The sequence below is a fragment of the Ptiloglossa arizonensis genome, chromosome 8 (genome assembly GCF_051014685.1).
Source record: "Ptiloglossa arizonensis isolate GNS036 chromosome 8, iyPtiAriz1_principal, whole genome shotgun sequence".
NCBI lineage: Eukaryota > Metazoa > Arthropoda > Insecta > Hymenoptera > Colletidae > Ptiloglossa > Ptiloglossa arizonensis.
In genome coordinates this window covers 19,845,399-19,872,127 of record NC_135055.1, presented here as the reverse complement: position 1 = coordinate 19,872,127, position 26,729 = coordinate 19,845,399, and the positions used below count along the sequence as shown (strand labels likewise).

At 44.6% G+C, this 26,729-nt stretch overlaps 3 protein-coding genes and 1 long non-coding RNA gene across 6 annotated transcripts in view; 1 reads left to right on the top strand and 3 right to left on the bottom strand.

The window, feature by feature from the left end:
* Nucleotides 1–81: 81 nt before the first annotated feature.
* On the bottom strand, nt 82–11,789 carry Fatp3 (Fatty acid transport protein 3). Its single transcript, XM_076319160.1, has 13 exons — nt 11,469–11,789; nt 4,784–4,934; nt 4,481–4,718; nt 3,436–3,667; nt 2,997–3,198; nt 2,638–2,830; nt 1,895–2,038; nt 1,624–1,761; nt 1,468–1,534; nt 1,221–1,311; nt 996–1,149; nt 868–923; nt 82–794 (listed from the first exon to the last, which is right to left on the bottom strand). The coding sequence occupies exons 1-13, from the start codon at nt 11,585–11,587 to the stop codon at nt 696–698; spliced, it is 1,884 nt and encodes a 627-aa protein (XP_076175275.1). The 5' UTR covers nt 11,588–11,789; the 3' UTR covers nt 82–695.
* On the top strand, nt 2,219–11,165 carry LOC143150718 (uncharacterized). Its single transcript, XR_012993135.1, has 2 exons — nt 2,219–3,214; nt 3,302–11,165. It is a non-coding gene; the product is annotated as an uncharacterized LOC143150718 (long non-coding RNA).
* Nucleotides 11,790–13,123: 1,334 nt separating the features above from the next.
* Nucleotides 13,124–15,663, bottom strand: LOC143150716 (vesicle-associated membrane protein 3). Of its 2 annotated transcripts, XM_076319161.1 has the most exons (7): nt 15,557–15,663; nt 15,203–15,374; nt 15,049–15,098; nt 14,899–14,958; nt 14,532–14,764; nt 13,575–13,650; nt 13,124–13,278 (listed from the first exon to the last, which is right to left on the bottom strand). In XM_076319161.1, the coding sequence occupies exons 2-6, from the start codon at nt 15,266–15,268 to the stop codon at nt 13,613–13,615; spliced, it is 447 nt and encodes a 148-aa protein (XP_076175276.1). In that variant the 5' UTR covers nt 15,269–15,374; nt 15,557–15,663; the 3' UTR covers nt 13,124–13,278; nt 13,575–13,612. The 2 variants fall into 2 exon arrangements, with proteins under 2 accessions (XP_076175276.1, XP_076175277.1); XM_076319162.1 differs by lacking the exons at nt 13,575–13,650; nt 15,557–15,663 and having other exon boundaries at nt 15,203–15,416.
* A 4,815-nt stretch (nt 15,664–20,478) lies between these two features.
* The window catches only part of LOC143150286 (uncharacterized), a 34,224-nt gene continuing 27,973 nt past the window's right edge, over nt 20,479–26,729 (bottom strand). For both annotated transcript variants that reach the window (XM_076318460.1, XM_076318461.1), the window contains 3 exons: nt 23,290–23,381; nt 21,326–21,518; nt 20,479–20,789 (listed from right to left, as the gene is read on the bottom strand). In XM_076318460.1, the coding sequence (XP_076174575.1) occupies nt 20,509–20,789; nt 21,326–21,518; nt 23,290–23,381 (566 nt within the window). In that variant the 3' untranslated portion in view covers nt 20,479–20,508. The remainder of the gene's footprint in view (nt 20,790–21,325; nt 21,519–23,289; nt 23,382–26,729) is intronic.

Below are 26,729 nucleotides of genomic sequence, written 5' to 3'. Positions count from 1 at the left end.
GGTGGGTCACTGGACCACGGAGACTGCGCAGAAAGAACGTTGGCTTATATCGGGGTTAATAACGGGTGGTCGGAAAATTAGGTTCTCCGTGAGGATGGTCTTGATTTGGTTTTTTCTTAATAGGGAACAATTTATTAAACTATAACGCAGAATTTCATTTTACATATAGCGTTACTTTACAGTCGTTCGTACGTATCACTTCTTGTTACAAAATAATTGGAAGTCTTAGTCTCTATGAATTTGACCGGAAAAGTAGGTACATCTACACTCGTGTCTAAGGAGTTTAAAGGGAACTCTATACACAAGATACTTAATTATTCTACGAGTTTCGGAGGTCGAAGGTTTGTCACGGATATTTTTTTAAAGTTCGTTAAATATATCTTGCATAGTTTCGCTCTGTCACTTGGAATTGTTGGGTGGTACCGTGTCTAGAATTTGTAAAATACGTGTAAAAAAATATATATGTATAAATGCGACGTTCTTCGAATAAATTCAAAATAAAAGATTATTGGTAATCGATATCGTGGCAATCTGCAAATATTCGTAAAGACGAAAGACAACCGATCGAACGTTCTTCGGTTCGGTAGAATTTTCCGATTCGCTCAATGTTCATGTAAATAAATAGAAATTGTACAAAATCTGAATTACACTTTTTCTGTTTGAAACATTATCTAGAAAATTTCATAGATCGTGTTTTATATTCGAGCTTTCCCCTCGACGATATCGTTGTAAAGTTGTTCCGTAAGTTTTACGTAGACACCGGACTGATCGAGGAAATAAACTGGATCTGTGATCTGCGAACAAAATTACGGAACACGGTATATCCGCGTGCAAACGTAAAACAATACGAACAAAGTAGAGTGTTACCGTTTTAATGTTGAAGCCGTCTTGTTGGAGATCTTTCTTTTTCAATTTAAACGTACCTGGCCAAACAAAATAATTCGATCGTTAAATTCGAACTATTCTCGAACTTGAACGATTGCAACCAATCTTACCAGTCAAGGGTAGTTCCGAGAGAACACGAACGAAAAGAGGCCTGGCATACGGTGGTAAAGCCTTCTTCACGCCGTCCGCCATTTCTTTGATGTTGAGAGTATTGTTCGGGTCGTAAATGGCGGCCATTCCCGCCTTTCCTTCGATGTGAGGTACCTGTCAACGTTTCGTAGTACATAGGGCTAAGTTTCGAGATCTTCTTTCAGTAAAGTATCGTTGTCAATTACCTCAACACCGTAAACAGCCGCGTCTTTCAAACCTATCACATCGCTGACGATAGCCTCCACTTCGGAAGTGGCAACATTCTCACCGCGCCACCTGCAAACGACAATCGAACGAATAAAAAGAAACGTCGAGGACAACTTTCGAAACGAATCGATCATCGATAAAATCAGTCTCGATGGAACCAATGCTTTCTTTCGTTCGTTGTGCACACTCGTAACGAGACTCGCGCAAAAAGGAAAAAAAGCTTGCCTGAAGGTGTCACCGGTCCTGTCCTTGAAGTAGAAGTAGCCGAATTCATCCATAACCAAAATATCACCTGTTCGAAAAACGCGTTTTAATCATGGCGCGGATGTTTGCTCGCGGGTGTGGTACAAATAGACCGTTTTTGTTTTACGAATCACCGACCAGAATTGAAGGCGCGATCGCCCTTCCTGAACACGTCGCGGAGGATCTTCTGCTCGGACGCGTTGCGGTCCGCGTACCCGGAAAAATCGTTCACTACCTTCTTCGGGTCTATCCTCCCCACGAAGATGCCTGGTTCACCTAAAGAAAAAGAGAGACCTTGAATCGATCGATATCCACAAGCGGTGACTATAATAGATATTATTCTCACTATCATTGGCAACGATAAATATGATTACCAGTATCGGTAACGATAAACTTTTGGTGAGCTTACCAGGTTTACAACGTATACATAAACCATCGGGGCCCCTCACCGGTTCCCCGGTCTCCTCGTCGACCTTCAACAGACCTACAGGGTACAACGAACCCGCGCACAATGGTACAAATCCCACTGCTCCGATCTTGTTGTCGATGTTTACTGTAACAAATTTAAAAAAGAAATAATTTCCATTCTCTCGTCTATCGTGAAAAATATCCACTATCGACCAAAAGTTTGAGCACGTGTATCGATATGAGAAATATTTTATCATTTTTATCGGGAATATAATAAAAATTTTTTATCGCTCTTCGTTTACATAGATAGACACAAAAAATTATAGTAGTTGAAATATTTGGTATGGAAATGTTACTTCTTACTAACTCGTACACTACAAAGTTACTAAACGTTTCGTTCGTCAAAACAACCACTTTTTTCTCGATTAATATTTTACATAATTTGGTCATTCTCGATACTAGTTATTGCAATTTTTCTATCGGCGTATTTTTTCCAAACAAATAAACAAGCGTGGATCTGAATATTTAGACGCGTGATGCTATAATATTATCGAAACTTTATTTTTTGGCGCGGAAGCTATAAATCTTTCTCCTGGCGATAGTAAAATTATACAAACAATGTGCAAGGATTAAGACACGGTGAAACATTCGACCTTGCTCTTCAGATTTGAGTGCGGAATACAAACGCAGTTGTTGTACCAAAATTTTTGGTACTGTGAATTCGCAACAGGGATGATAGTTTACCAAGATTCGAGTTCCCTTCGGTGGCGCCGTAAAATTCGCCAATTTGCTTCACGCCGAATCTTTCCATGAAAGGCTTCCAGATGTGAGGTCTGAGGCCGTTTCCAAACATCAATCTAACTTTGTGTTTGGTGTCGCAAGGACCCGGTGAAACGGTCAACAAGTACCGACAGATCTCGCCGATATATTGAGCAATCTATGGATCAAATCATTCTGTTACGCAAAAAATGATTCCCGAAAAATTCAACCGTCTCACAAAATGCACGGTGTCTCGTTTACCGCTGCGTTCGCACCAGAGACGCAACGTGAACAATTGCAAATTTGGAAACATTCTTATTCTGTTCAATTTTTCGACAGCTTACTGTGCACTCGTAATGGACGCAGTCGGACCAGAACTTGGAAGCGCTGAAGCGTCTACGAAGCACGACCGTGACACCTCTCAGCAATGTCTGACCCACACCGATCAATCCTCCAGCGGTGTGATAAAGCGGTAGGGAATTGTAAATGCGATCCGTCGATCGTAGATTCAGCATGTAATGGACGCCGCAGGACATCAACATGTACCTGAAAACATCTCGAGGTATTCGCTGTTCCAATAACCTGACCCAACCGATCGAATCGATTAGCGGTTAATTATGATCGAGTTTTTCGTTGATAACGATTACAGAGTTAACGACGCTCGGGAGGAAATAGGCGAAGGAATAATTATCGATATCGCGGAGATCGTGACTCCTCGACTCGTCATGGAAAATTGATTTCGTTTCGTTGCGGATACCAGCAACGATCAGGTAACGCACGCACCTCAGGTTGGTGATAACGGCCGCCTTGGGCATCCCGGTGGTGCCCGACGTGTAGATGTAAATTAATTTATCCCGTGGTGTGCCAAGAACAAGGTCGTCCACGAGCGATGCCGGATCAACGCTGCGGATTTCCGTGTTCAAATCGGTCGCTCCCTCCAGGCACTGCGTGTCCGGTAGCTCCGACCACTGATACAGAGACAAGCCCGGGATTTTCTCCTTTATATCGCGTATCACTGAACAGAAAAACAGACTCGTCTCAGAACCTTACCGGGAAATGGGAATAGCGATTAGTCTCGCGATCACGAATAATGTATCCCGTTCCGTGGATTCTTTCGAAACGTTCGAGTAGCCAAGGACAAAGTAACAGGGGATCTATCGAACTCGGTGTTCCAAAATACGGTTCGCGTGTTCGAATAACGAAAGAATGACAAGTCATCGTCGATGAGGACTGTGACGAAAAGGATTTGAATACGAAGGTGTACCGAGTGGAAAATCGATCGGTGCGTAAACAGTCGGGATCAAACTTCAGGGATACGTGTATGAAATAAAGCGGAAAGACTTGCTCGGTTCTAGTGCATTATATAGTCCGATCTTTGTACACTTCCCTACCATCTTCTCTTCCGTTTCAATTTTTCGTTCTAGCGTCCTTAAAGTTTGTCCTAAATTCTGTTCAATACCCTGTAGCAAAGTATCTTGTCTATCCGTTGAAAACGTAACTAGAACTTCACCATTATCCAATTTGTCTTCATTTTAGCGAGTGTGTCCTCAACGCTGGAACTACCGACAGATTTCGGAACATCGAGGTACACCTCGCGTGTATTTCGAAGGAAGAAGAGGGAAAAGAGGAATTTTTAAAATCGATTCCGCGTATAGAATAGAAAAGGTCGTGACGTCTTTGAAAAACATGCTATGGAATTTGAAGCATATTTCATTATGAAAACAGTTGGAGTCATTGCGACTGGTTGGTAAATTTATCGTTAAACTCTGTTCGATGCTCTGCAGTAAAGTGTGTTGTCTATCAGTTGAAAACGTAACTAGAACTTTACCCTCTTTGAATTCCGATCCGAATATTACAGCCTTGCAGTTAACCTCCCTCAAGCTGTGCACCAGAACATCGTGACGAAGGTTCGTGTTGATGAGAGCGCCCACGAAGCCAGCCTTGCTGAGACCCAGCCAGGTTCCCACGTATTCCGGACGACTTTCCATCATCAGCGCGACGCTGTCTCCACGGGACAGGGACTTTGAGCGGAAATAACGACCGAGACGATTGCTGTACTCCTCTAGCTGCGTTGAAAGCGAAAGCGTTACGATCGTTTCCCACGTAGCCGGCTCGAAAGATCTCGACTTACCTCCCGATAGGTCCATTCCTTGTCCTCGAAGATGTAGGCGATTTTCTCGGGATGAGCAGTGGCGTAGCTGGTGAATATCCGCGCCACTGTCAGCCCCCGTGTTTCCCACCACCATAAGAGAGCGTTTACTCGAACGAATCTGTAGGCGCCCCTGTTGCGAGAGAAGATCGACGAGATTGTGAAATCGAACTTGCGAAATCTTTCTACGTTTTAAAATCATCCCAAACAATGGCGGACAACCGTCCCGTCCTCTCGGTATACAATCATTTCTTTACAATTAACATTATCGTAACGCAACTGGATATTGCCCAGATACTCTCTTAACGACCCCGAAAATTAGAATGTCGAGGTTCACCGCCATCGGGTCATTTTCGCCCCGGGTGGTTCACGAACGAAAGAACGCTTTAAGGTTATTCTTAATCAATGGCGGCGCTCGATCTGGTTAATTCAACGCGCGGAACGATCTCTCCGGCGAAAGGGGATTGATAGCGATTGGAATAGATTCAATTTCGTAGATTCTCGACGCCCGACATGTTTGTGTTATGGGAAAGAGGTCAGTCGGAAAGGGATTGAATGAAACGATTAGTTGGGAAGCGAATTGAGGTACGGCCGATGGAAAATGATCGCATGTTTTCTGGATCGGTAGTAACGTCTCCCTTCTCCTTGTCACGCTCCCCATGTCGCATCATTTCCTTTCGGAATCAATTGGTTAATATCACGGCCCGACACGCGCGTGACATGTGTCACGCGAACGCAACCTATCCGTCATTGCTCCTTTTGACACTTGTCTGATTGCGGTACTACCGGCCGAAGACGACTGCAAACATTTTTCGTTAACGGTCGAATGCTCTCGATCGCTCTAGCGTGCGAGCTTCCTCGAATCGAAAACGTCGTAGACGATGCAACCATTCGCCTTGCATTGTGCCCGAAAGGAATTTCATCCGCGAATTGGGTCCCCTCGAAACGCGACTGATCGTGAACGATGCAACCGATCCGTCCATCGACTCGAGAAGCACACCGCTCTGTAGAATTTCGTCCGCAAATCGTGTCCCTCGAAACTCGAATTTGAACGAACACCGCGCTCAATACAAATTTACGAACGTCGCCTCCTATTATCCGTGCGAGTGATCCTTGATAGAATCAGTTAACGCTCGAATAAACGGTCCACCGTATTTAATTGGCGCGTTACGACTCCTGGATGAGATCTCCTTGCGTCCCCGTTTTCACATTCGAATCGTACCACTTCCAGAGGAAAATTCCAAGCTTACGATCTTTGAGACTCGTGCTCCGATACTTTACTCTTTCTTGAAAAATCGAACGCGGTTTTTTCGAGTACGAGAGGTTTCTCGAGTGTTCATCGCGGGTGACGATTCGAGACGATTGGACGAAACATCGGTCCACCTTCTTCAATGAATCTAGATTAACGTTTATCGAAGCTGGAAATTTCAGGGAACCCTCCCCGGAAGATCGTTGCTTCGTCGAAGTAGCTCTTGTGTCGCGATGAGCATACGACACCAGTGCTCGACCCCTACCAACGCTTCCACGGTGATTAAATGAAATGAAATAAAATAACGAAGCACGTATGCGTGCCAGGAGATACGAGGATAACCTACGGCCGTGGTCCGTGGTCGTCTCGCAGTTTCGTTGTCATCCGTGAACGCGTCGGGCGTTGGTTCGTTAACACCTCCGTAAATTGACAACGACTGCTCATTAACCGCGATCCTCGGGGTCTTTCGTACTCTACGCAACGAGTATCTTTTCCGTACCACGGTTCGAGATACTCGAACAGAGGTTACTTCGTTATCTAATCTTTTGTTTATCCTACGACCGTGGCCATTTAAAATCCATGCAACGCATCGAGGTTATTCAAAGTCACCGAAGCTCGGTTACGTACTATATACGAGTATTTGATTCCGTTGTACAAGTGTAACAAACGCCCGCGAGTATCGACGCGAGAAATGTTGGTCGAAAGATCCGTACGAGTTTATTTCGCTTCGAGGACACGATCGGTAACCTCCGGTTCCCTTTACTCTCGTTTCTTCTTTTTCCAACGAATAAAGAAACCTCGAACGAAATCCATCCGGAACGGGTTCCCCGTCCCCGAAAAATAAAGGAATCGTTCCGGTGGACAGATCGAAACGTCTCACCCTGTATGTCTCGTCGTGTAACTTACATTCTACGACGCGTCGAAGCTTCGAAAGCGTGCAGTATAGCCACCTCGTTAAACGCTGCACTCGTTCGAGCGGCACTAATTGCCCCTAACGGTGCGAGCGATTACTCTTCGGGCGATGAATTATTTATCGAGAAAACAATCGCAACGGTGTCTCCTTGTCTCGTCGTGTTTCCGCCAAATGGAAAAACTCGTCGCGTCTGTTACAATTTTACCGTTAAATTCGCAACGTTTACGCGTTGCGCGAGGAACTCTCGATCTCGTGATTTCGCGCGTGGAATCGTGTGCGCGAAGATCGTTAGGTTCTCGCGGTTCAGAGATCGGGAAAAACCGGGAAAAATTATCGTCTCGTAGGTAACTGCACCGGGTGCAGTGCTCCGGTGCAGGGTAAACGAGACGTTTGCTCTTCGAGTTGCGATAGACCAACGTTTAATGGAATGTAAACGTTGGGATCCAGTACTCGTTCGCGGACAAGGACGCGCGTTCAGGTGTTTATCTTCGCGGTTGTCGAGGACTTTGCGACGATTACGCGTGTTTCTGGTCCGGTACCACGATCGAAGAAAGCTGGTCGTTACTCGACGACGCTTTCCGATTTCGACAACCTGTTGCAAACGCCTCGAGACACGCTGCAAACGATCCGATCCGATTAACATTGCTCCGTTTTACGAAACGGTCGTCCCGTAATCGATTCCCAACGAGCTCCGCTCGTGGAATAAGGAAACGGAGCAATTTTCATATGAACGGCATTGATTGAATTCCCCTCCAGCGACCGTTAATAAATCATCATCCTTCTGGTGTTGTCTTTTCGAACGAAAGAACGAAAAGAAGACGCTCGACGATCGATATTCGAGCACTCGATAATTCGAACGAGACGAATACTCGAACGTTTCGAAATATTACTTAACACTTGGAGCTACCGAACGGGTCGAACTTCGAGCTTCTTTTTAAAATTACTCGATCATCGATGTTAAAATGGGCGACTTGTACTTGTAAATTAATTTGTCATTGTCCAACTTCAAAGATAGCTACGTGGTCCGATGCAAATAGGAATACGTTCGTCATTGGTAATTCTAGTGTTAAAAGAGTTACGTTTGAATATCGTGTCAGAGAACCGTCAATTTTTATCGATCCAATTCGTTTCGTATCCAATTGTTTTTGAGGTTAAGTCAATAACAGCGTGTACAGCTCGTATACGCTCGATATTTTTCACGTACGGTGAGAATTTCACGTAAAATAATTATCAAACGGTAATGTTTTTCGCGCAGTCTGTCTCGAACCAATTTACGACACAGCCTCGATGAAACAGACGTATTAGTTATGCAGATTCCAAAGATATATTTTAATTGCACGATGGACGAACTCGCGCTACGAATCCGTTGCTCGGATAAATCCAAACGGATCTGCGTTTTTCTACAAGGAGGACAGGTGTACAGAATTTCAATACCGCGATCAAGGTGCGAACGCTGTCCTCGTGCGTTCCATTTGCACCGGAGATAAAAATGGAGGCAGTCATCCTCTTTGTTCTCACATGTGTAACGAATACGGAGACACGAAGCTTTCGTTTGGACAAATCGACGAGAAATTCAACGACTACTAGAAAAAAACTGATCCACGCTGATAACGATCGAGATGTTTTTATCCGTGTTCTTCGTCGTTAGAACGATCGAGATACAAATGTTTGAAGATCTCTCGAACTACGCGCACGCACTGTTTGCCCCCAGTCCTTTTAATCTTATCGGTGACTTTTATCGCGATCGAAACGGTTATCGAACCGTGCAAATATTTTGGAACTAAAGCGAAACTTTCGCGATAAAACTGACGAGAGATCGAAAACCACGATGTCGTAAATTCCAAAGAGCAACTACAGTTCATCGAGTGCTCCGCGGACGGAACTGAGTAGGTGAACTATGGATTTGCGCGTATCGCGACACGATACGAGGCAGACGATAATCGATCGAAAGCACTGTTATCGAGAAACGTGTCTCGTACGATCGGATTTATTTGGAATTCTCTTACCGTGGTTCCTTTTCCGTTTCTGGTATTCAAAGATCGTTGTACTCCGCCCCAAAAAATTTGTTCCATCGATTAGCATAAACTCGTGAGATTCGACGCGTAACCATGGTCGTTGACCGTGTTGTACCGAGTCACGAAAACCCACGAACGGGAACGAAGTTCCACGTTCGATCGTTGCGATCGATTTTAATCCGAAATGCACTTTTGTATTTTACACGGTTGGTTCACGAGCGCGATCGCGGGATCAACGACAATATCATTGAAGAAGCTGTTTGAATTCCATGCACTCCATATTGACTGTACAATGGTCGTGTCGCAGTTGCACAATGCACGAGATGCATCCGCCGATGAATGTGTGCAGGCCTGATAGCCGAACAAATACGCGCGGACGAAGAATACCGACACGGTGTATCAATTAAGGCTATTGATACCCAAGATAGGGCATCAGGGAAGGTTAAAATTTCTAGGGCACGCTTTAAGGCGGATTTACACCGTTTCGTCGGACATCGGCACGTTCTCTCATGAATTTTACATAAACCCGTATAATTGTTTCGTTCGAAAAGAATTTCGAAACCTTTTTACAATATTTCCTCTCGCGAGACGAAAGCTGTTCGATTTATCCTAGAGAATACACCAATCCTGAATAATTCTTTAGAAACGAAACGTGGATTTGTAATTGTGTCACGAGTCGTTTGGAATTTTGCCACAAACCTTTACGACGCGCGACTTAATTGTCGATCGGTCGTCAATTAAATTTGGATGTTTTCTCGTCCAACGAGATCGTTCGACACGGAAATACCGACTCGGAGACGATCGTTTATTTTTATTCGGGGCAAACTGTAGGAAAAATGTAAATTTCGAGGTTCGAGTACCGTAAGAAATCGATTAGGTGAGTCCAAGTTGGCGTAAAACTGGCTGGTAAAATGATAAAATCGATGCGAGAGTCTCGAGCTCCTTTACTGCGTTATTATGCAACGTGAATCAACGACTGGTTACGTGTCGCAGGAGACGCGCTCGATTTCCTTCGGAGGGCGCACACAATCGTTGTCGATTAGAGCGTGCCGATTTCCGTGACGGCGTGACTCAATCGGTTATTTATTTCAATCGATCGAGTCGCTCGTGAACGCGTGCAGTCGACGAGAGGATGAACTCGATCACGCGTCCTATGCTCCGACTCCTATGGGCAATGGACTTTCGATTCTCGTTCGTAGTGCCGCGTCGTGATATTTTCTTCCGATTAGCTCGAAACGTGCATTTCAGAACAAAGAATACTAATTTCGAAGGAGCTCGGTACGAAGAGTCGGGAGAAGAAACGGCGTTTGCGTTCACTCGGGTGAAAATCTTTTCGACTTTGTTCTTTCGATTAGCTCGAAACGTGCATTTCGAAACAAAGAATTCCGATTTCGAAGAAGCTCGGTACGAAGAGTTGGGAAAAGAAACGGTGTTTGCGTTTACTCGGGAGAAGGAAATCGTTTCGATTTCGTTCCTTCGAAAGCACGAAACGGTACGGTATTTCTCTCCGTTTTACAACGACTGAAAATAGTCGATAGCGAAACTATGGATGTTTAATTTTGTCAAGCGTATCTGTAAACATGCGTTCAAACAACAACAGAATCGTACAAGTAGGAACACGAAGAAACTGACGCGTCGTTATTTTTATACTCGAGTACGCTCGGTAAATATTTTATCTCATCGTTTCTTTCGCGTATCCTCAAACTTGTACGTAACAACACGGTGTGCAAACAAAGCACGTGGTGACTCCGCGTTAGCACCGTACGTCAACGCGATCTTCCTCGCGAAAGATCGACCTTTCCACCAGCTCCCGCCATTGTTCGAATCGTTCTGCGTAAACAAACCAGAAACGTCTTCCTCGAGAGACGCAATGGTAGATAATTCGTAGCAGCGAACAATCGCGATCGATAATCGAAGAAAGAAAATATTAAACGCTAAGCGAAAAGCTGTTCGAAACAATAGCCAGAGCCACCCGTGAACGCGGAAGAACCAAGATTTGAGAAACTTTGCGAAATACAAATTTTTATTCCTTGTACTCTCGAGGCGACTCTTGGCCAAATATATATTATAGAATTAAATTAGGACAATTCGTGTAACATCGAAACGACTAATTTGTATTTAAAACCACGTATATTGGATTGCTCGGAAAGTAATTTCTTTTTCCAAAATGGAGAATATATAATTTAATAAAATGTTTGTACGCTCTAAAGAAATCGTGTTTCATTTCCATCAAAAAAAAAAAACGAAATGACTTTTCGAACAACCTAATAATTTTTATTTCGTGGATACTTTATCGCGGAAGAATCTTCGAGCGTAAGGGGTTGCGCTGATAATATTGTTGAAAAATTGGTGTCGATTTCGAGGGATGTTGCAAAAAAAAAACAAAATAGACTCGATTCGGAGCGCGTTCGATTCGACGCGCGCATTTGGTGGTTCCAGTGACTTCGAAAGAAAGAAATTTTTCGCGAATGTCTCGTTTCGTATACTCACAGCAAGTCTCTGGGTAAGGTCTTGTAGAGCGCGTAAATAACGCGTCGCCGATTTCTGGTGAGCAAGTAGGCGCCGATAAACACGACCAAAGCCGCGATCGCAACTTCGTGTGCTCTCATGGCTCGGAGCGTGGAGTGCGCGCACTGGAACGATCTATCGGCGCGTGCAACGCAGAAGATCGTCTGGTACACCGGCGCAACCGAACGGAAATATCCGTCAGAAGGGAAAGCCCCGAAAAAAAAAAAAAAAAAAAAAAAAAAACACGAAGAAACACGCGAAGAAGGAACGTTCCGTGTACACCGAGTCGCGACCGAACCACGACCGAACCACGACTGAACGAACGCTTACAATCGTGCAGCTATCCATCGACGCGCGCACCTATGTGTGCGTGCATACGTGCGCGCGCGGAACATACAACCGACCATCGTTGAAAGTCATTGGCGTAGACCGACAGAATTTTCGGTGGGGAGAAACCGAACCGAATTCGAAACCAGCTCCGTCGCAAGGAAAATTACACGGTCGGTGAATAAATCGTTTCCACTCGTCTACGTGTCGTCTACCGATGGTACATTTTCGTTTACATGGATGAACAATTATTCGAAACGGTTCCAGTTACGAAGCTCTACCCTTGGGTAAGGTACATCGATTATACGTTACCGGTATTGTTTTCAATTTGCAATCGCAAATAAGGTGGTAACGATCGGAACGTTTCACCGGGGGAATTCAGTCCCTCGCTGCTTAGGCAAAATCCATCGAATATCGTTAACTCGTAACGGGTGAGGTTCCAAAGATCGAAACGGTTCGGTTACCAGCGAATCGAATTTTTTTTTTTTTTTTGGTCAATTCTCGTCCAAGTTCGAACAGAACTGTTCTTCCTTCTACGCGCAGCAACGAGGACCGCACCGTGCCGGTAAATACTAAGTTCTGTGTATTTACTTTTTAAATACGACGAGCGATACGTGCCATGTGTTTCTAAACTTCGCGACCATGAAGCGCAGAATGCGATTTATCGCGGCATAGGAAGACCGGGGAACGATAATTGAATTCGAGACGGCTTCTGATTCATTCGCTCTCTCTTTGTTCGAAATTCTAGCAGATTTTATACTCGAGATAATTCGCGCCGATTTTACTCGGCTCGGTCGCGTCAATGGCAATTGGGTTCTGGTACGTGCTCTCCCGCGCGCACGTGTAGAACATTGTTGCGTTCAATTTTCCAATCGATCGACGAGACCAAATCCGACCGACAGGAACAACCATCGGAGAAACGGTCACGGAGAACGTATCGATAACGTTGGTTAACGCGAGTCGAATTGAATCGAACGAAATTAACGATTTTGAGACGAAGAAAGATTGCAGAGAACGTATCTGTAACGTTGGTCAACGCGAAGCGAGTTGTATAAAATTTCGAGAGGAAAACCAACGCATGGAAACAATCGCTGTAAGAAAAGGTTACAGGGAGTGTATCCGTAACGTTGATTAACGCGAATCGAGTCGAATAAAATTAACAATTTCGAGACGGTAACAACCGGTGTGAAAAAGATTACGGAGATCGCGTCTACAATGTCGGTTAACGCGAATCGAGTTAAATAATGTTAACGATTTCTCTCGTCGGTCGGCCAGTGTAGATTGAAGAAATAGGGACGCACAGGACCCGGTGAGTTTAAAAATAACAAGATATGTATTTATGTAAACGTATGATTATAATACACGTATATAATCCATGAAAGACAGGTACAAATATACGACGTACGTTCGCAAAGGGTTCAGTCTGGAAGGAGCCTCGGTCACGAATATTTCAAGACGATGGATACTGAAAAATAAAACGCCAGTGATACGTATACGTAAGTTTCCGTGTTCCGTCGAGGGCGGGAGGTTTATTAAAATTCAAGCGAAAAATCTGGACGCGTGCAGGATGATCAAATGAAAAGCGAGGACGTGTACGGGGGAGATAAATCGCGCGTTTCGTCGAATCCTCGTACGATCCGTTGAATCTCGCGACAACTTCGGGGTATGCTTGACTGCCTAATGATTTCGGTAAACGTACGGAAAAAGCCGTGGCACACGTGCGGAGCGAAATTAGATTTAATGGAGAGAAGTGACGAATACCTGGAATCGAACGATCGGGGCTCGCTACGCCTTGTTCGCTATCTGAGAACCAGGTAAAGCACCGTGATGTCCAGAACTGAAAACGATACGCGTCGATCTAACTACGTGGGCAGCGTTAAAACGATCGTCGATCGCCGACAAAATGATTAGCAGTGGAACAAAAAAGAGAGACAATTGTCGAGAGAAAGAAACGTTAGAGAGGCAAAGTAACCAGCGTGTTGTTTACAGTCGATGAACAGAGACGTTACACGAGTGCTTTGAACCAGGAATGCGCGATTCTTATCACGGTGGTGTACAGAATACGTTTCGTTGGATTAATAATCCACTTTGCGCGAGCAACGAGAAGAACGTCGCCGAGAGTAACGTATTCGAGTAAGAAAAAAATTTCTATTTATGCACCCAGACATCACCGTCACGTTGAAAATGATATGCATCTCGCGAGACGAAAAGTTACATAGTATAATGCGTAGTCAAATGTTTATCCGAGACTTGTTTGCTGAAATTTTTACGAAACGTCCTTGCTATTCCACCGTTCGTGCTTCGACGTCTAATTTTATTCAAGAAGGCCCGAAAACGAAAGGAAGCGAGATATACCCTGCACGTCGAATAAATAAAATTACTCCGCGGTAAAAGAAAAATTTCATTTCCTCGAATTTCCGCACCGATCCACAGGTACCGTCTTCGCGAAGACGAAACAAATATTGCGTAGAGGGTGATATTTTTTTTTATCGCGTAATTGTTCTCTTTCTTTGTATTTGTTCTCCCTCTTTGAAAGAAAAATGAACTGTGGTTGAAACGAACTCTGCACTACCGTGTAGCGACTCGAATCGTGTACATTCTTTCGATGTACAATTTAATGGATCGCGCATTCCTGCGTAAAACCTGAATTGTGTTAAAAAACAACGATTACGCATTCGACATGCAGTTTCGAGCCAACGCTCGAGTTTACTTATGTACCGATGATGCACACGACGACCGTCACAGTGATGGCGACGAGGATAATCCTCGTTTTAAAGTTCTGAAGCCAGGCCCTTTGCTGCGCTCTCTTCGCCGCCGCTCTGAACTCGCTTCCGGTTATGTTCAAACGATCGCTCGCTTCCTGTAGATCCTCGAGCCTCTCGCCGCGCTCCATCACCTTCTGCACGTTCTCGCGCATCACTTCCGTCACTTCGTGGATTTGCAAACGAACGCTGGAATCGAGAAAAAGAAATTCAGCCACGGTGATCGAATATCTCGCGATGAAGTATCGTTTCTTATCGATGAACGAAAATTCACGCTGCGATGATTTTCGTAACGCAAGCGCAACAACGAAAGACGGATTTACTTGTCCATTTTTCCATCTATTTTCGGCGAATTCGACTCCAGCGAGGATGTGCTGGGACGACTGAAAAGAAAGAATAAAAACAAGTAATACGCGTAGCTGAATACGTGTTAATATATATAGAAAAGAAAGTAATGCAGTGGTTCGACTCACTTGAACAACATATTTTCGTCCGGATCGCTGTCGTGTTCCAACAGCAACTCCTGAAACAATTCAAACCGGTTCAAATCTCCCGCCGTGCGATGACGTCTTCGACTTTCACGCAACAGTGCTATGACATGCGTCAGCGCTGGCAACAACCACTTACTTTTTCGTCCTTGGCCGCAGATTGTATGTCCTCCCGGGACAAATTCCATTTGCTCGCTGCCGACATTTTCCCGTCTAGTTATCCTGTCACTGATCCTGTGTCAATCGAGTGGTTAATTCCGCCGCAAAACAGGTAAATCTCACGGCCGCACCTCAAACACACTGCAACAACACTTGACGCGTAGCCATGTTAATATGGAACGTACACAGAAATCGTTTTATTCGTTCTACCAAATATAGCCCCCCCCTATTCTCGATAAGTTCGAGCTGTTGCAAGGCTTAAATCATAGATGGAGGTACTTAAATTTTATAATATGCGATCAATTCACTACGAGATACATAATAAATATTTCACCTTATGGGAATTGATGTCACAGACGAAACAAATGTAGGGTAAAAGTTGTAGACAATGCTCTTTACACGTACCTATCATTATACAAGCCGTTTGTTATTATTATTATGTACGAAGTGTGTATGTATGATAATAAACAACATAAATTACGAATATTTCAAGCGTTTTTTAATTAAACCCTTCATTGTAACGTAACTTCCAAGTACTGTATTTATGAATAATTCCATAGGCATTAAGCTATTGATTCTTAAATCATCGTAAATAGTATAGTGTTGCCATCTAGCGGAGAACAGATCGAACTAATTTTCATGGCAAATTCCCCCTGGCGGGAAAACGCCCAAGTTTGTCGAGAAATAATTCTCATTTTCGCAATTGGATGGCGCCACTCGTTTATGTATACCGACATAAACAAATATTTTTACCTTTTCGTCCGAAATTCGTTCATAGAACTATGATTGAAAGTTTAATTTAACGTACCTTACGCTTAGAAAGATAGAAACAATGAACACGAATAAAAAAAATGTAAACCGTGGATAAATTATCTGCTTGTGTCGGTATACATGAATTAGTGGCGACATCTGATCGCGAAAGCGGGAATTATTTCTCGACAAACTTGGGCGTTTTCCCGCCAGGGGGATTTCTCTATGAAAATTAGTTCGATCGAGTGTCCGCTAGGTGGCAGCACCGTACAGTCCGCGGTCAATTTAAAAATTAATAGCTCAAGGCCTACAGTTTCACCAATAATAAATGCTTTACTTTCGGTATTGCTTTTTTTTTTTTATTCCGACGTTAAACATCTAGTGTCTACGTTCTAATACAGATATCCAGTATAATACGATAGTTAGCAAAATAAGTTGATTGTCGTGTAAACGTGCAGGGACTGTTACTTAGGAAAGCATCGTGAGAAACGATGGAACGATAATAAATTTCTGACAACGTTACTCTTCCCATTGATCGTAGCGGTCCAAACCCTTTCGATATTCGATCCGGGAGTTCTCTAATTCAACGTCCCCTTTTCGCTAATTGTTCTCGAACTTTGAACACGCAGTTTAGCAGTCGAAGGGTCGAGAAACCGTCGTCTGGAAGAGCTCTCGCTCCCTGCACGGATTTTTCGCGCTCAAGGGTTATCGATCACTCGTACGAAGTAGAAAAAAACGTCGATCGCGCGGACGACGTACAGCAATGAAACGTGTGAGACGAGTTATACGCATATATATAAAAATAGATCAACGTTTCGAAAGTATCCGTGATGAGCTCTGAGGTGTGCATCTTCGCGGGACAATTGACAATACATAAAGGCGAGGAAATGGGGCGAGGCTGACTTTTATCGTGGATCGCATTGTTCGTAAATTGAAACGGTATTACGAAACGACGAATTTTCCTCCGGGAATCGATACTCTGGAACAATGATTTTCAAAAACCGTTACGTAAAAGCGCGCTCCAAAGAAGCGGAGACGATTTTCGCCCGCAAGATGCGAACAACCGATAGAAAGAGATCGCATTGCTCCTATATTAAAGACGTTACTGTATAGATTCTTAGGACGCCTCTTATTTTGGAAAACACTGCTCCAGAAGACGAGAGAGCAACGATCGGAGACTCGTGGGTCTCTACAATTAAACACGACCGACGAACAATCGATAGTTCACTACTAGAAGCGAGTTTATTCGATACGGGAAGCGCTTATCTAATTCACGGATCCTCGATCGAGCGTATCGGTACCGTGACCGCGACATTTCCAATCGTTATCGCGGCGATCGGTTCGTACGATGATACACGATAAGTATGCACGCAGATACACACACACACAGACACGCACGCACATACATATACAGACGGGTAGACAGTTTCTCCGTCTTGTACGTTTTTAGGCCGTCCCTACTCGATTGAATGCAGTTTTTTCCTCGCGATTTGGCCGAGTTCGCGGCCACCGGGACGCGAAACGGAAATCGATCGATCGTCTTCTAATCGTGGAAGATTAGAATCGCGAACCGAGTTCAACTCACATCGGAAACGATCGAATATCTTTCTATAAACGCGTAGGTCGGAGATAACATCGTTGGTCGCGGAAAGCAACGAGCCGCCTTGCGCAGCTATCGAAATTCTTACGATTGAACAAAGTTCCCGGAAGTTCGAAATAATTTACAATATTTAACAGTGCCCACTCAATGGGCTTTTATCGCACGGAGAAAATTATATTTATCGTTTACGTAATGCTTCGAAAATTTATTTCGCAACGATATATCACTCCCCGTCGAGGCGTGAAATTTATTAGCTTCTTTTCAACCACTTTTCAAACAGGATCTCGAGATTTGAAAAATGACGGCTCGTACGCGGCGACCACGACGAAGAGTGTCGAATCGATCACTCTCGATGTTATTAAACGCCCTACGAGATATTTCGGGTAATAATACACATACTCGTTTAACCGCTATTGTACGCAACATTTACACTTAATAATGTAATGGGACGTCCAGCGTCGTGGGTGGACGTAACCAGCGTCCAACGAAGCGAAAGGGTGGCTCGAATTTTCAAAGCGGAATTTCAACGGAAATGCATCAACGCCACGGGAGGAGTTAGGGGGCGGATGGTAGCGAGGACAAAAATTGTTATCGTCGAAATCGTCTCCCGTCGAGTTACTTTAATTAATTAACAAAATCGTTCGTCGATGCGCGCGTCGAGTCAACAAACGGACCGCTTTTCACCGAGTGCACACACTTTCGAAGCAGCCACAATTATCGGAAAACTCTCCCACGTTGGCAGCGTTCACCACCGACGATTCGCATACAAGCCGTACAACACACGTCTCGCTTAACGTTACAATTTTACCCTCGCGTTACAAAGTTATCTCCATCGATTCTGATTGTTCCTCGCTCGACTCTATCCGTCTCGTCTCCCATCGAAGAGATCGTAGACACCGTTACCGGAAACTTCCAATTGCATTCCACCGACACGAATTCAACGTTTACCCTGACGATCGTTATCAATCGTCTCGTAACAATCCATGAAATAATTCGCGAAATAATTCGTAAAATGATACACAAAATTTCTTTTTCTCTCGGTCGTTTACAATCGTTCCACGACCACACTTTTTCGTCTAAGTATCGTCTACGCACGGTATTCGGCAACCTTGAAGCTCCTTTGAGCTCAAGATTCTCCCCTACGCTTTTTTTATCGCTCGAACGGGAGACAAGGCTTGGATACACCGCGAGCAATTTCTCACCAAGATCTGTAGACGGTTCACGATCCACGAACGGTTTTCGCGACAAATTATCCGATCGTCGATTATTTCCAAACGATTTTCAACGACACGACCTCGAGCTACGCGAATAATAAATATTTGGTACGACGAGAGAACAGAGGTACACGTGTCGTCGTCGTCGGTGAAATCCTAAGAAATAATCGAACTGGCTAGGAACGTGTCGCCAAATTTACCCCGGCGATCGTTACGGGATCTACGGATCGTTCGTCTTCGATTCTAAATTCGACGCCTGGCGCGCGCGTCGAACTCTCGTCGCGGCGCATATTGGTCCGGAATCAATTCCTAGGAATTACGCTTTGATTTCCGGCACGGCGAACACGGCCGTGAAAAATTGACCCTGGAAAGAGAGAACCTCGAACTGCCCACGCACATTGGCCAGCCATACCGAATCACGATCAACGAGAAAATAAATGAAATTACACCGACGGTCTCCTGTTATCTCTAACGCGATAGGTATAGAATCTGTAAGAAAATATTACAAAATTTGAAAAATAATTTTTGGCAGAGAGAAAGACACCTTCCAAGCCTCCTCGTCACCTTTCGAACATCGACAATGAAATAATTCTTTCAACGAGTGCATCACTCGACAAGATTGCATCCGAATGCATTTCAACGAAACTCTTCAAAGTTCAGTTTTACAATCTCGTCGAAGATCCGAATGGATGTCAGCTCTAGCGGTCTTTTTAATTCGTTCGATGTACACCTTTGTAAAAATCTCGATATTCGAGATAACTTTGTCCAAGAATCGATTTCTACGTCCATTGCGGCGATAATCCATGCTTCGAACTCGATGGAGCTGCGACGTGTCGATCAGTCGCTTTTCCACCTGTTTTCTACGATTGTGACCGGTGTTTACTCACCATTGGCTGACAAACGGGAGCCAGAGCAAATATTATTCGAGGGACGAGGCATGATTGGTAAGGGTAAAAGTTTCCTTGTTTGCGCGTCCATCCCGGGACAGTGTAGGCCCGGATTCGTTAACGGTTAAAAGAGCAATGAGAGAATCGACGAAGAGACTCGGTCGTTGGGAATTGAACGTCACGATCGCAGGGACCATTTTCCGCGTACGTGAGTACCGCTCGTACACGGATCGTCGATTGCAAAATCTCGGACAATCGGGACAGAATCTGTCCAATTGAACCACCCTAGAACCACCCTTGACGCCAGAACTGTCAAAGGACCGATTTCACTTGTTTCGAACTCTATAAAATTACCCGACCATCAACGGTGTCTACCTGCAATATTCATGGACGTTTATCAAAATGGACAACTAACGTTACTCGTGAATCAACTTGCCCTTTCTCCGTCAAACTTCGCAGATACGTACATAATCCGATATATTACAAATAAAAATAGATTCACCGTCGATAATTCTATTCTTGATTACCCAAGTGCAATTTTTGATTCGATAAAAATGAATATAGTTCCATGATCTTAAATAGAAGTTCGAAACAAGTGAAATTCACAACTTTGGTAGTTCTAGGGTCGAGATTCCTAAACGCGACGCGACAGGAGAAAATTCGATACAACGAATTTACTCTCCCTCTGTTTCCGAATCGTTGACGAACTTGCAAGTTTCGTCGACCGTTCAAAGGCTTCACTGTGTCTCGATATTTACAAACGATTCGAGGAAATTGGTATTTCGCGCAAGTCGGGAGACCCGAGGAGTCCTCGATCCTTTTCACGTTGATTTTCTTAGAGCACGTGCAGATTCTCGCAGCTCTTGCTCTTGCTGTCGTTCAAGCAGATCTTGTTCAGTATCTCCCTGGCCAGGTTCAGGCTCAAGGCGGTCTTGCTTCCGTGCAGCTTGGACAGGTTCCTCGCTTTGCTACCTTGACGTTTCAGCTTCTTGTCGCGGGTCTCGCGGAGCCGAATCTGCTTGAGCACGCCCACCAGGAGCTCGTCCACGTTGTGCTGCATACCGCTGGACGTCTCGATGAACTTGCATTCCCTCGATGTCGCCAGCAGTTTCCCCTCTGCGAAAAGAACACGGTATTCGATCAAGGAATTCGCGACACCTCCTCCGTTCTTCGTCACGGAATTCCAGGCTGCTCGTACCGGCCTCGATACGCTCGCAATTTCGTCCGTCTTTGATCGCGTCTCGACTTCGATATTTCTGAAACTTGCCCCCGGTGTCAAGGATTATCGAAACGTTGGTGTTTCGAAGGTGTCGAGAACGTTGATTCGCGCAACGTATCGAGCCATTCGGTCGTCGAGCACGTTCTACTATTGATAAAAAAATCGGTGAGAACACCTTGGGTGTAGAGTGAACCGACAACGAGGAACAGTTTCGATATCTCGGATATCCACGCGATTAAATCGATTTTTATCGATTAAAGATCTTCCAACGTTGCGATTCTTTGATAAAGAGATTCGAAGACTCGAAGATAAAGAACAGAGTCTATTCGTCGATAGAACCGTGAATCTCTTTCGTCCCACGCAGTTTTCAAGGTATCGAAAGGATGCTAATCGTGGTTGGTCCACCCTGTGCAATTACGCTCGGGGATCTTACTGTTCGACGAGATTGTGCGACTTCTCTCGAGGTCGGACTTATTGCCGACGACGATAACGGATCGTTCCTGGGTGTAGTGCTCCCTCCACAAGTAATTTAATATCTCCCCGGCTACCTCGAAGCTCGCCGGAGACACGATGGAGTAGACGACGATGCAAGCGTGGGGCTCGTACGTCGACAGTGAGTTCTCCACCTGAGACGAGATTGATAAAACCATTTCACCCCACTGTATCGAATACCACGTCACGCGTTCACCGTTTTATTTCCAACGGGGTGAGGCCAACGTTCAACCACCCCCACAAACCCGACGAGAAACCACCGCGATTGATCTTCCGAGAGAAAAACTTCTAATTAGATTTTGTTCCTCGACGGAACCGACCAAGTTCCACGGTTTCCACGGATTCGAGGAACCTTCCGCGAAGCAATTACCGAGCCCGCCGAATAGTCGCGATGCTAACGAAAATCGAGAAAAGCTTCTCCCCGACTGGTAACGCCGAAGACGGTTTCTTCCGGTAAATCTGGCCGATCCTCGTCGTCTTTACCCCCCTGAGCAACGATAATTGCACGAAGAACGATTACAGATATCCGACGGGGAAGTTAAACGCCGCGGTGAGCGAACCTAACGGGTAATTTCTACCCAAGACGGGGGGCTAATTAGTTTTAAAGTTAATTGTTCGTTTCGCCTCGCAGGGATTCTTGAAATTCGATCGATCGAACGATTCTTCTCTTTCGATTCGTGACCTCTCGACTTTCTGCAACCGGTTCATTCTTAGACCAAAGTTACGATAATTGCACGACGAACAATTACGAGTCACCGACCGAGAAGTCGAGTTTGTATTTTAAAAAAATTATTAAACTTCTTATTCGTCGATCGAGGTGGCAGAATTTTTGAAATTCGATTCGACGTTTATTTCCCCGCGATATTTGCAAACCATTGTCTCTCGATGCGTGAATAATTTCCATTTGGAAGCAAAGATAATTAAACGAGGAACAATTGCAAGTCGCCGACGGGGAAGTCGAACATCGACTTACTAGTAATAATTCTATCGAAGATTGGTTCGTTTGTATTTAAAAAAAATAATTAAACTTCTTCTTATTCGTCGATCGAGATAGAATTCTTGAAATTCGATTCGTTTATTTCCTCGCGCGATTCGCGGACCATTGTCTCTCGATGCGTGAATAATTCCCATTTGGAAGTAAAGATAATTAAACGAGGAACAATTGCAAGTCGCCGACAGGAAAGTCAAACATCTACTTACTAGTAATAATTCTGTCGAAGATTGGTTCGTTTGTATTTAAAAAAATAATTAAACTTCTTCTTATTCGTCGATCGAGATAGAATTCTTGAAATTCGATTCGTTTATTTCCTCGCGCGATTCGCGAACAATTGTCTCTCGATGCGTGAATAATTCCCATTTGGAAGCAAGGATAATTAAACGAGGAACAATTGCAAGTCGCCGACATCCGTCGAGTAGAAGTAATTCTGTCGAAGATTGTTTTTTTTAGTATTTAAAAAAATAATTAAACTTCTTCTTATTCGTCGATCGAGATAGTACAATTTTTGAAATTCGATTCGTTTATTTCCCCGCACGATTCGCGAACAATTGTCTCTCGATGCGTGAATAATTCCCATTTGGAAGCAAGGATAATTAAACGAGGAACAATTGCAAGTCAGCGACGGGGAAGTCGAACCGACGATTCGGTTCTCTCGAAGACCGGTAGGTACGTTTACGCTAAAATAAAAGGAACGTTTCACCGCGACGCTTAAAATTTATTCCATTCTACGCGTCGTTTATTTCCCTGGTGCTATTCGTGTCCCATTGCCTTTCAACGGGCCGTACGTGGCGGCTGGATTCCACGAAAGCGTTTAATTGCGAGGGAAAGCGAGATTCGTGAAATTTCAGGACGCGCGTGCCACGCGCGTGGGTGTAACACGGTGTGTTCGAAACGAGAACGCCACTTACGCTCATCTCCACATGGGGATGATCGATGAACACCATTTCCGACTCCTCTCCGTCGAGCAGAATCGAGACTGTCTTCTCGCCGAACTCGTCGTCTGTAACAGAACGGGGGATGGTTGTTCAGACGTGGTAAGTCGACTCGCAAAAAGCTGGGTGGAACTTTCTACAAAAGAACGATCGTTGGGTCTGAAAAATTTGATCGTTACCTCTCCAGAAGAACGATCGGTTACCTCTGGAAAATTCGATCGTTACCTCGCCGAAAGAACGATCGTTACCTCGGAAAAATTTGTCAACGGAAAAATAAATCTAATTTTCTCGACTTCTCGAACGATAGATACATCGTTCCCGTGATACACCTAGGTTTATTTCAGTTTCCAATTCGAGCGAAAATTACCGTAATATCGTAATTTTTGGATAGATTTAGGAAATGTAGCTTCGAGACAGCATATTTTGAAGAATGGTGCCCGGAAGAGGACAATAAAAGGGAAAGCAGGAGTTGGCAAGGGTCGAAGCCATGCCCAATGAAAAGACGGTTAACGAAATTTGGCGAGCAACGAACGAGGGTGCAAGATAGTGACGGGAGGGAGGAAAAGCGGGAGAGTGACTTTTCTTTCCCGGAGGGAAAAGTAGCGTCGTGAAGAGAGTCTCGAGGCTTTGTACAGAGTTGTTTCGCAGTGGCGTTATTTATCGTTAGGTATTGCCCGAGTATTAATTACTTACGATTGACAAATGTTTCCACGTTACCCTCGCCTATTCTCGGGTCAAGGAACGCGTTGAGACACGAGTTGGAAATAAATAATTGCAACCTCGGTGATTTATCGTTGGTTCCCTCTCGCGCTACAGTGACCCCCGAAGCGAGCGCACGACTCGTTGGCGGAACTGGTTCGAAATCTAAGGAACAATGAGGTCCCATTTACGTAAACGCGCGGGCTCGTAACATCGTCGTAAAATCTCGCAGCAATAACGCCATTAAAGCTACGCGACTGCGTCGAAACACAAACGGCCGCGATGAATACCGACGGAATGGAACCGAGCGAGCGTAATCGTTTCTACGCGATGCGGAACGTATATAATAATTGTCACGTAATAAGCGCGTCTGTGACGACAAGCAAACACAATTGCAACGAGGAGAACCGTTAACGATCCGCATTGACGGTGGTACACGAAACCCCCATTACCGCTCGCCGCGCGGATCGCGTTTGTTTCGGCGCGAGCGGAGGGTGGTCCGTCCGCTCGCAAAATTGTAAATACGACTATCCTCCACGGGCTAGGAAACACCGAGCGTTCCGTTTAACGCTCGAAGGCTAATATCGTTACGTTTTCCCTTCCCTCGAATAACTCTTGAGCCGAGCCCGCAAAATGTAACCATTTCTTTGACTATGGAGACCTTCCGCAGAAAGAGAGAAAAAGAGAGAGAGAGAATTACATCAGCCGCGGTTTGTTGCACGACAAAGAGATGAATCTAAATGGGATTCTAAATGGAAGGATCTCTGGATTTTCCGCGCCCTCCAGGACCACGGTTTAACACTTTAACGCTTTTTCTCTTGATTCTACCAGGGAGAGTTCTTTCGGATCGTTTTCAGCAACGAACGGATACCTTCGAGACGATGGAAACACACTTTGGGTGTCGTTAAATACGGAGAAGAATCACTGTGGGGGTTTCTATAGATCAAAATCCTACATTGGAGGGTTGGCTGAAGAGTTTTACCCACTAACACCCCTTTGAAAATTCTATTATCTACTACAACCCCTAAACAATTCTACATTGCCTACTGCAACACCTCTAAAGCTCCTAGATAAGCCAAAACAGTCACACTCGAGGAATTGGTAGCTTTACTTAATAAAAGCTCTGCTCCACCTTCAGAAAGGATCCTGGAACCATGTCCAATGTGTCTATTCGGAGCTGAACATCATCCAAGGATCGGTTTCTCCTTCGCAAGTCCGAAAGAGCGCGTCAAAGAGTTAACTCTTGGTCCTGGAAAGTGCGCAAAATCCAGAGGTCCTTCCATTCGGAATTCTATTCAATTTTCCTCTGTCGCTCGACAAACCGCTACTGATTCTATTTTCTCACTCTCGGGAGCTTGTAGAGTGAAAGATACCGTGACATTCGGTGATGTCTTTCCAAGATTTCTCTTTTGGACACCTTTGCTGCGAATCATAGATTCGGTCGCGTTGGAGTGAATGCAACAATGATCCAAAGAGTACCAGGTGTCGATAACGAATGGATATTACTTTCAATCTTTGTACCGCTGCAGAAGTATATTTTCTCTTTTCTTTTTCTTCTCGACTTTATATTCTCGTACGTGCAATCACTGTATTGCGCGAGGTCTCTGAATCTTACAGTTTTATAACAAACTGTACATCATAATCTGAACTTTACAATCGGTCGCGAAATTTTCCATCGATTGATCCCCAAGTACGACCTATCGATACGATTTGGTTAACTGTTTGTTTCTTCCTTCGTTCAATTTACAGGTAACGGTTAATTCATCGGCTATTCAAATGAGCAATTTTTAACCGATGGAAAAAGCAGCACACGTGAAATACTGGCGGCCGTTTGTTGAGCTTAACGAGGCTCCGTTATGAATCGAACGCCATTAATCTGTCCTTCGAGAAAAAAAAGCACGCCTCTCCTCCCACCGAAACCGGGGGCGGAGCTTCGGGGGCAACGAATCCGACGACGCGTTTCTGGGACTTGGGAAAAAAAGGGGCATTAATAATCGTGACGTAACGAGGCAATTCGCGGAGAATAAATTTCGGAGCGGGGCTGCGACAATCGCGTCGCAGATTGAAACGGCAAAGTTGCTAATTAACCGCTGAAAATCAAATTTTACGGTGTACGTAATGGCCGAACCGGGTCGAATCGAAACGCTACGTCGAGGGGAGACGAGCGCGGACAGAAACGAAAGAAATTAATTAAAAGTAACCGGTAGCGTTGCAGGCGTCTCTGAATGGCGGCCAAGTTAACGGAAACACTCGTTAAATCGGAGCCTTTGCTGCGACCTCGCGCGTGCATTTATAATTAACGTTGCTCGGCTAACCGCGAAACTTCTTCTAACCCGAGACACGTTGATGAAAAGTCCGTCTGAATTTCCCGTGTTCTTCGAAACTCGAAGGAGAAACCACTCGTCGTGTTCGTCGGTGAACACGGGGGAATGTATCTCACCCGTAAGGGATTGAAATTTCTTTATAATTAATAACAACCTCGAAGTTGCGGTTCGAAAATAGATAGTAGACGTCGCGAAACAATGGCGAGGTACTCGCAAAGTTTTTCATAGAGGCTCGGATAAGGTCGGAGGGAAAAAAACATTCTATCGAAGTTTCTCGATCGTATGGAAACTCCCTTGCGCGAGGCCGACTTGAAATTTTAATTATCGAGGATGGATGCGTAGAAAAAAAAACAAAAAGGAAAGGAAAGAAAATAATAAGAACGTACCCGAGAG

Bases quoted from the DNA above. Each gene is read 5' to 3' on its own strand.
- LOC143150716 (XM_076319161.1), bottom strand. From the start codon at position 15,268: ATGTCGGCAGCGAGCAAATGGAATTTGTCCCGGGAGGACATACAATCT. The intron at 15,099-15,202 runs GTAAGTGGTTGT...GAATTGTTTCAG, and splicing joins CTGCGGCCAAGGACGAAAAA to GAGTTGCTGTTGGAACACGA. The intron at 14,959-15,048 runs GTGAGTCGAACC...CTTTCTTTTCAG, and splicing joins GACGAAAATATGTTGTTCAA to TCGTCCCAGCACATCCTCGC.
- Fatp3 (XM_076319160.1), bottom strand. From the start codon at position 11,587: ATGAGAGCACACGAAGTTGCGATCGCGGCTTTGGTCGTGTTTATCGGC. The intron at 4,935-11,468 runs GTGAGTATACGA...CTCTCGCAACAG, and splicing joins ACCTTACCCAGAGACTTGCT to GGGCGCCTACAGATTCGTTC. The intron at 924-995 runs GTAAGATTGGTT...TTGTTTGGCCAG, and splicing joins CTCGGAACTACCCTTGACTG to GTACGTTTAAATTGAAAAAG.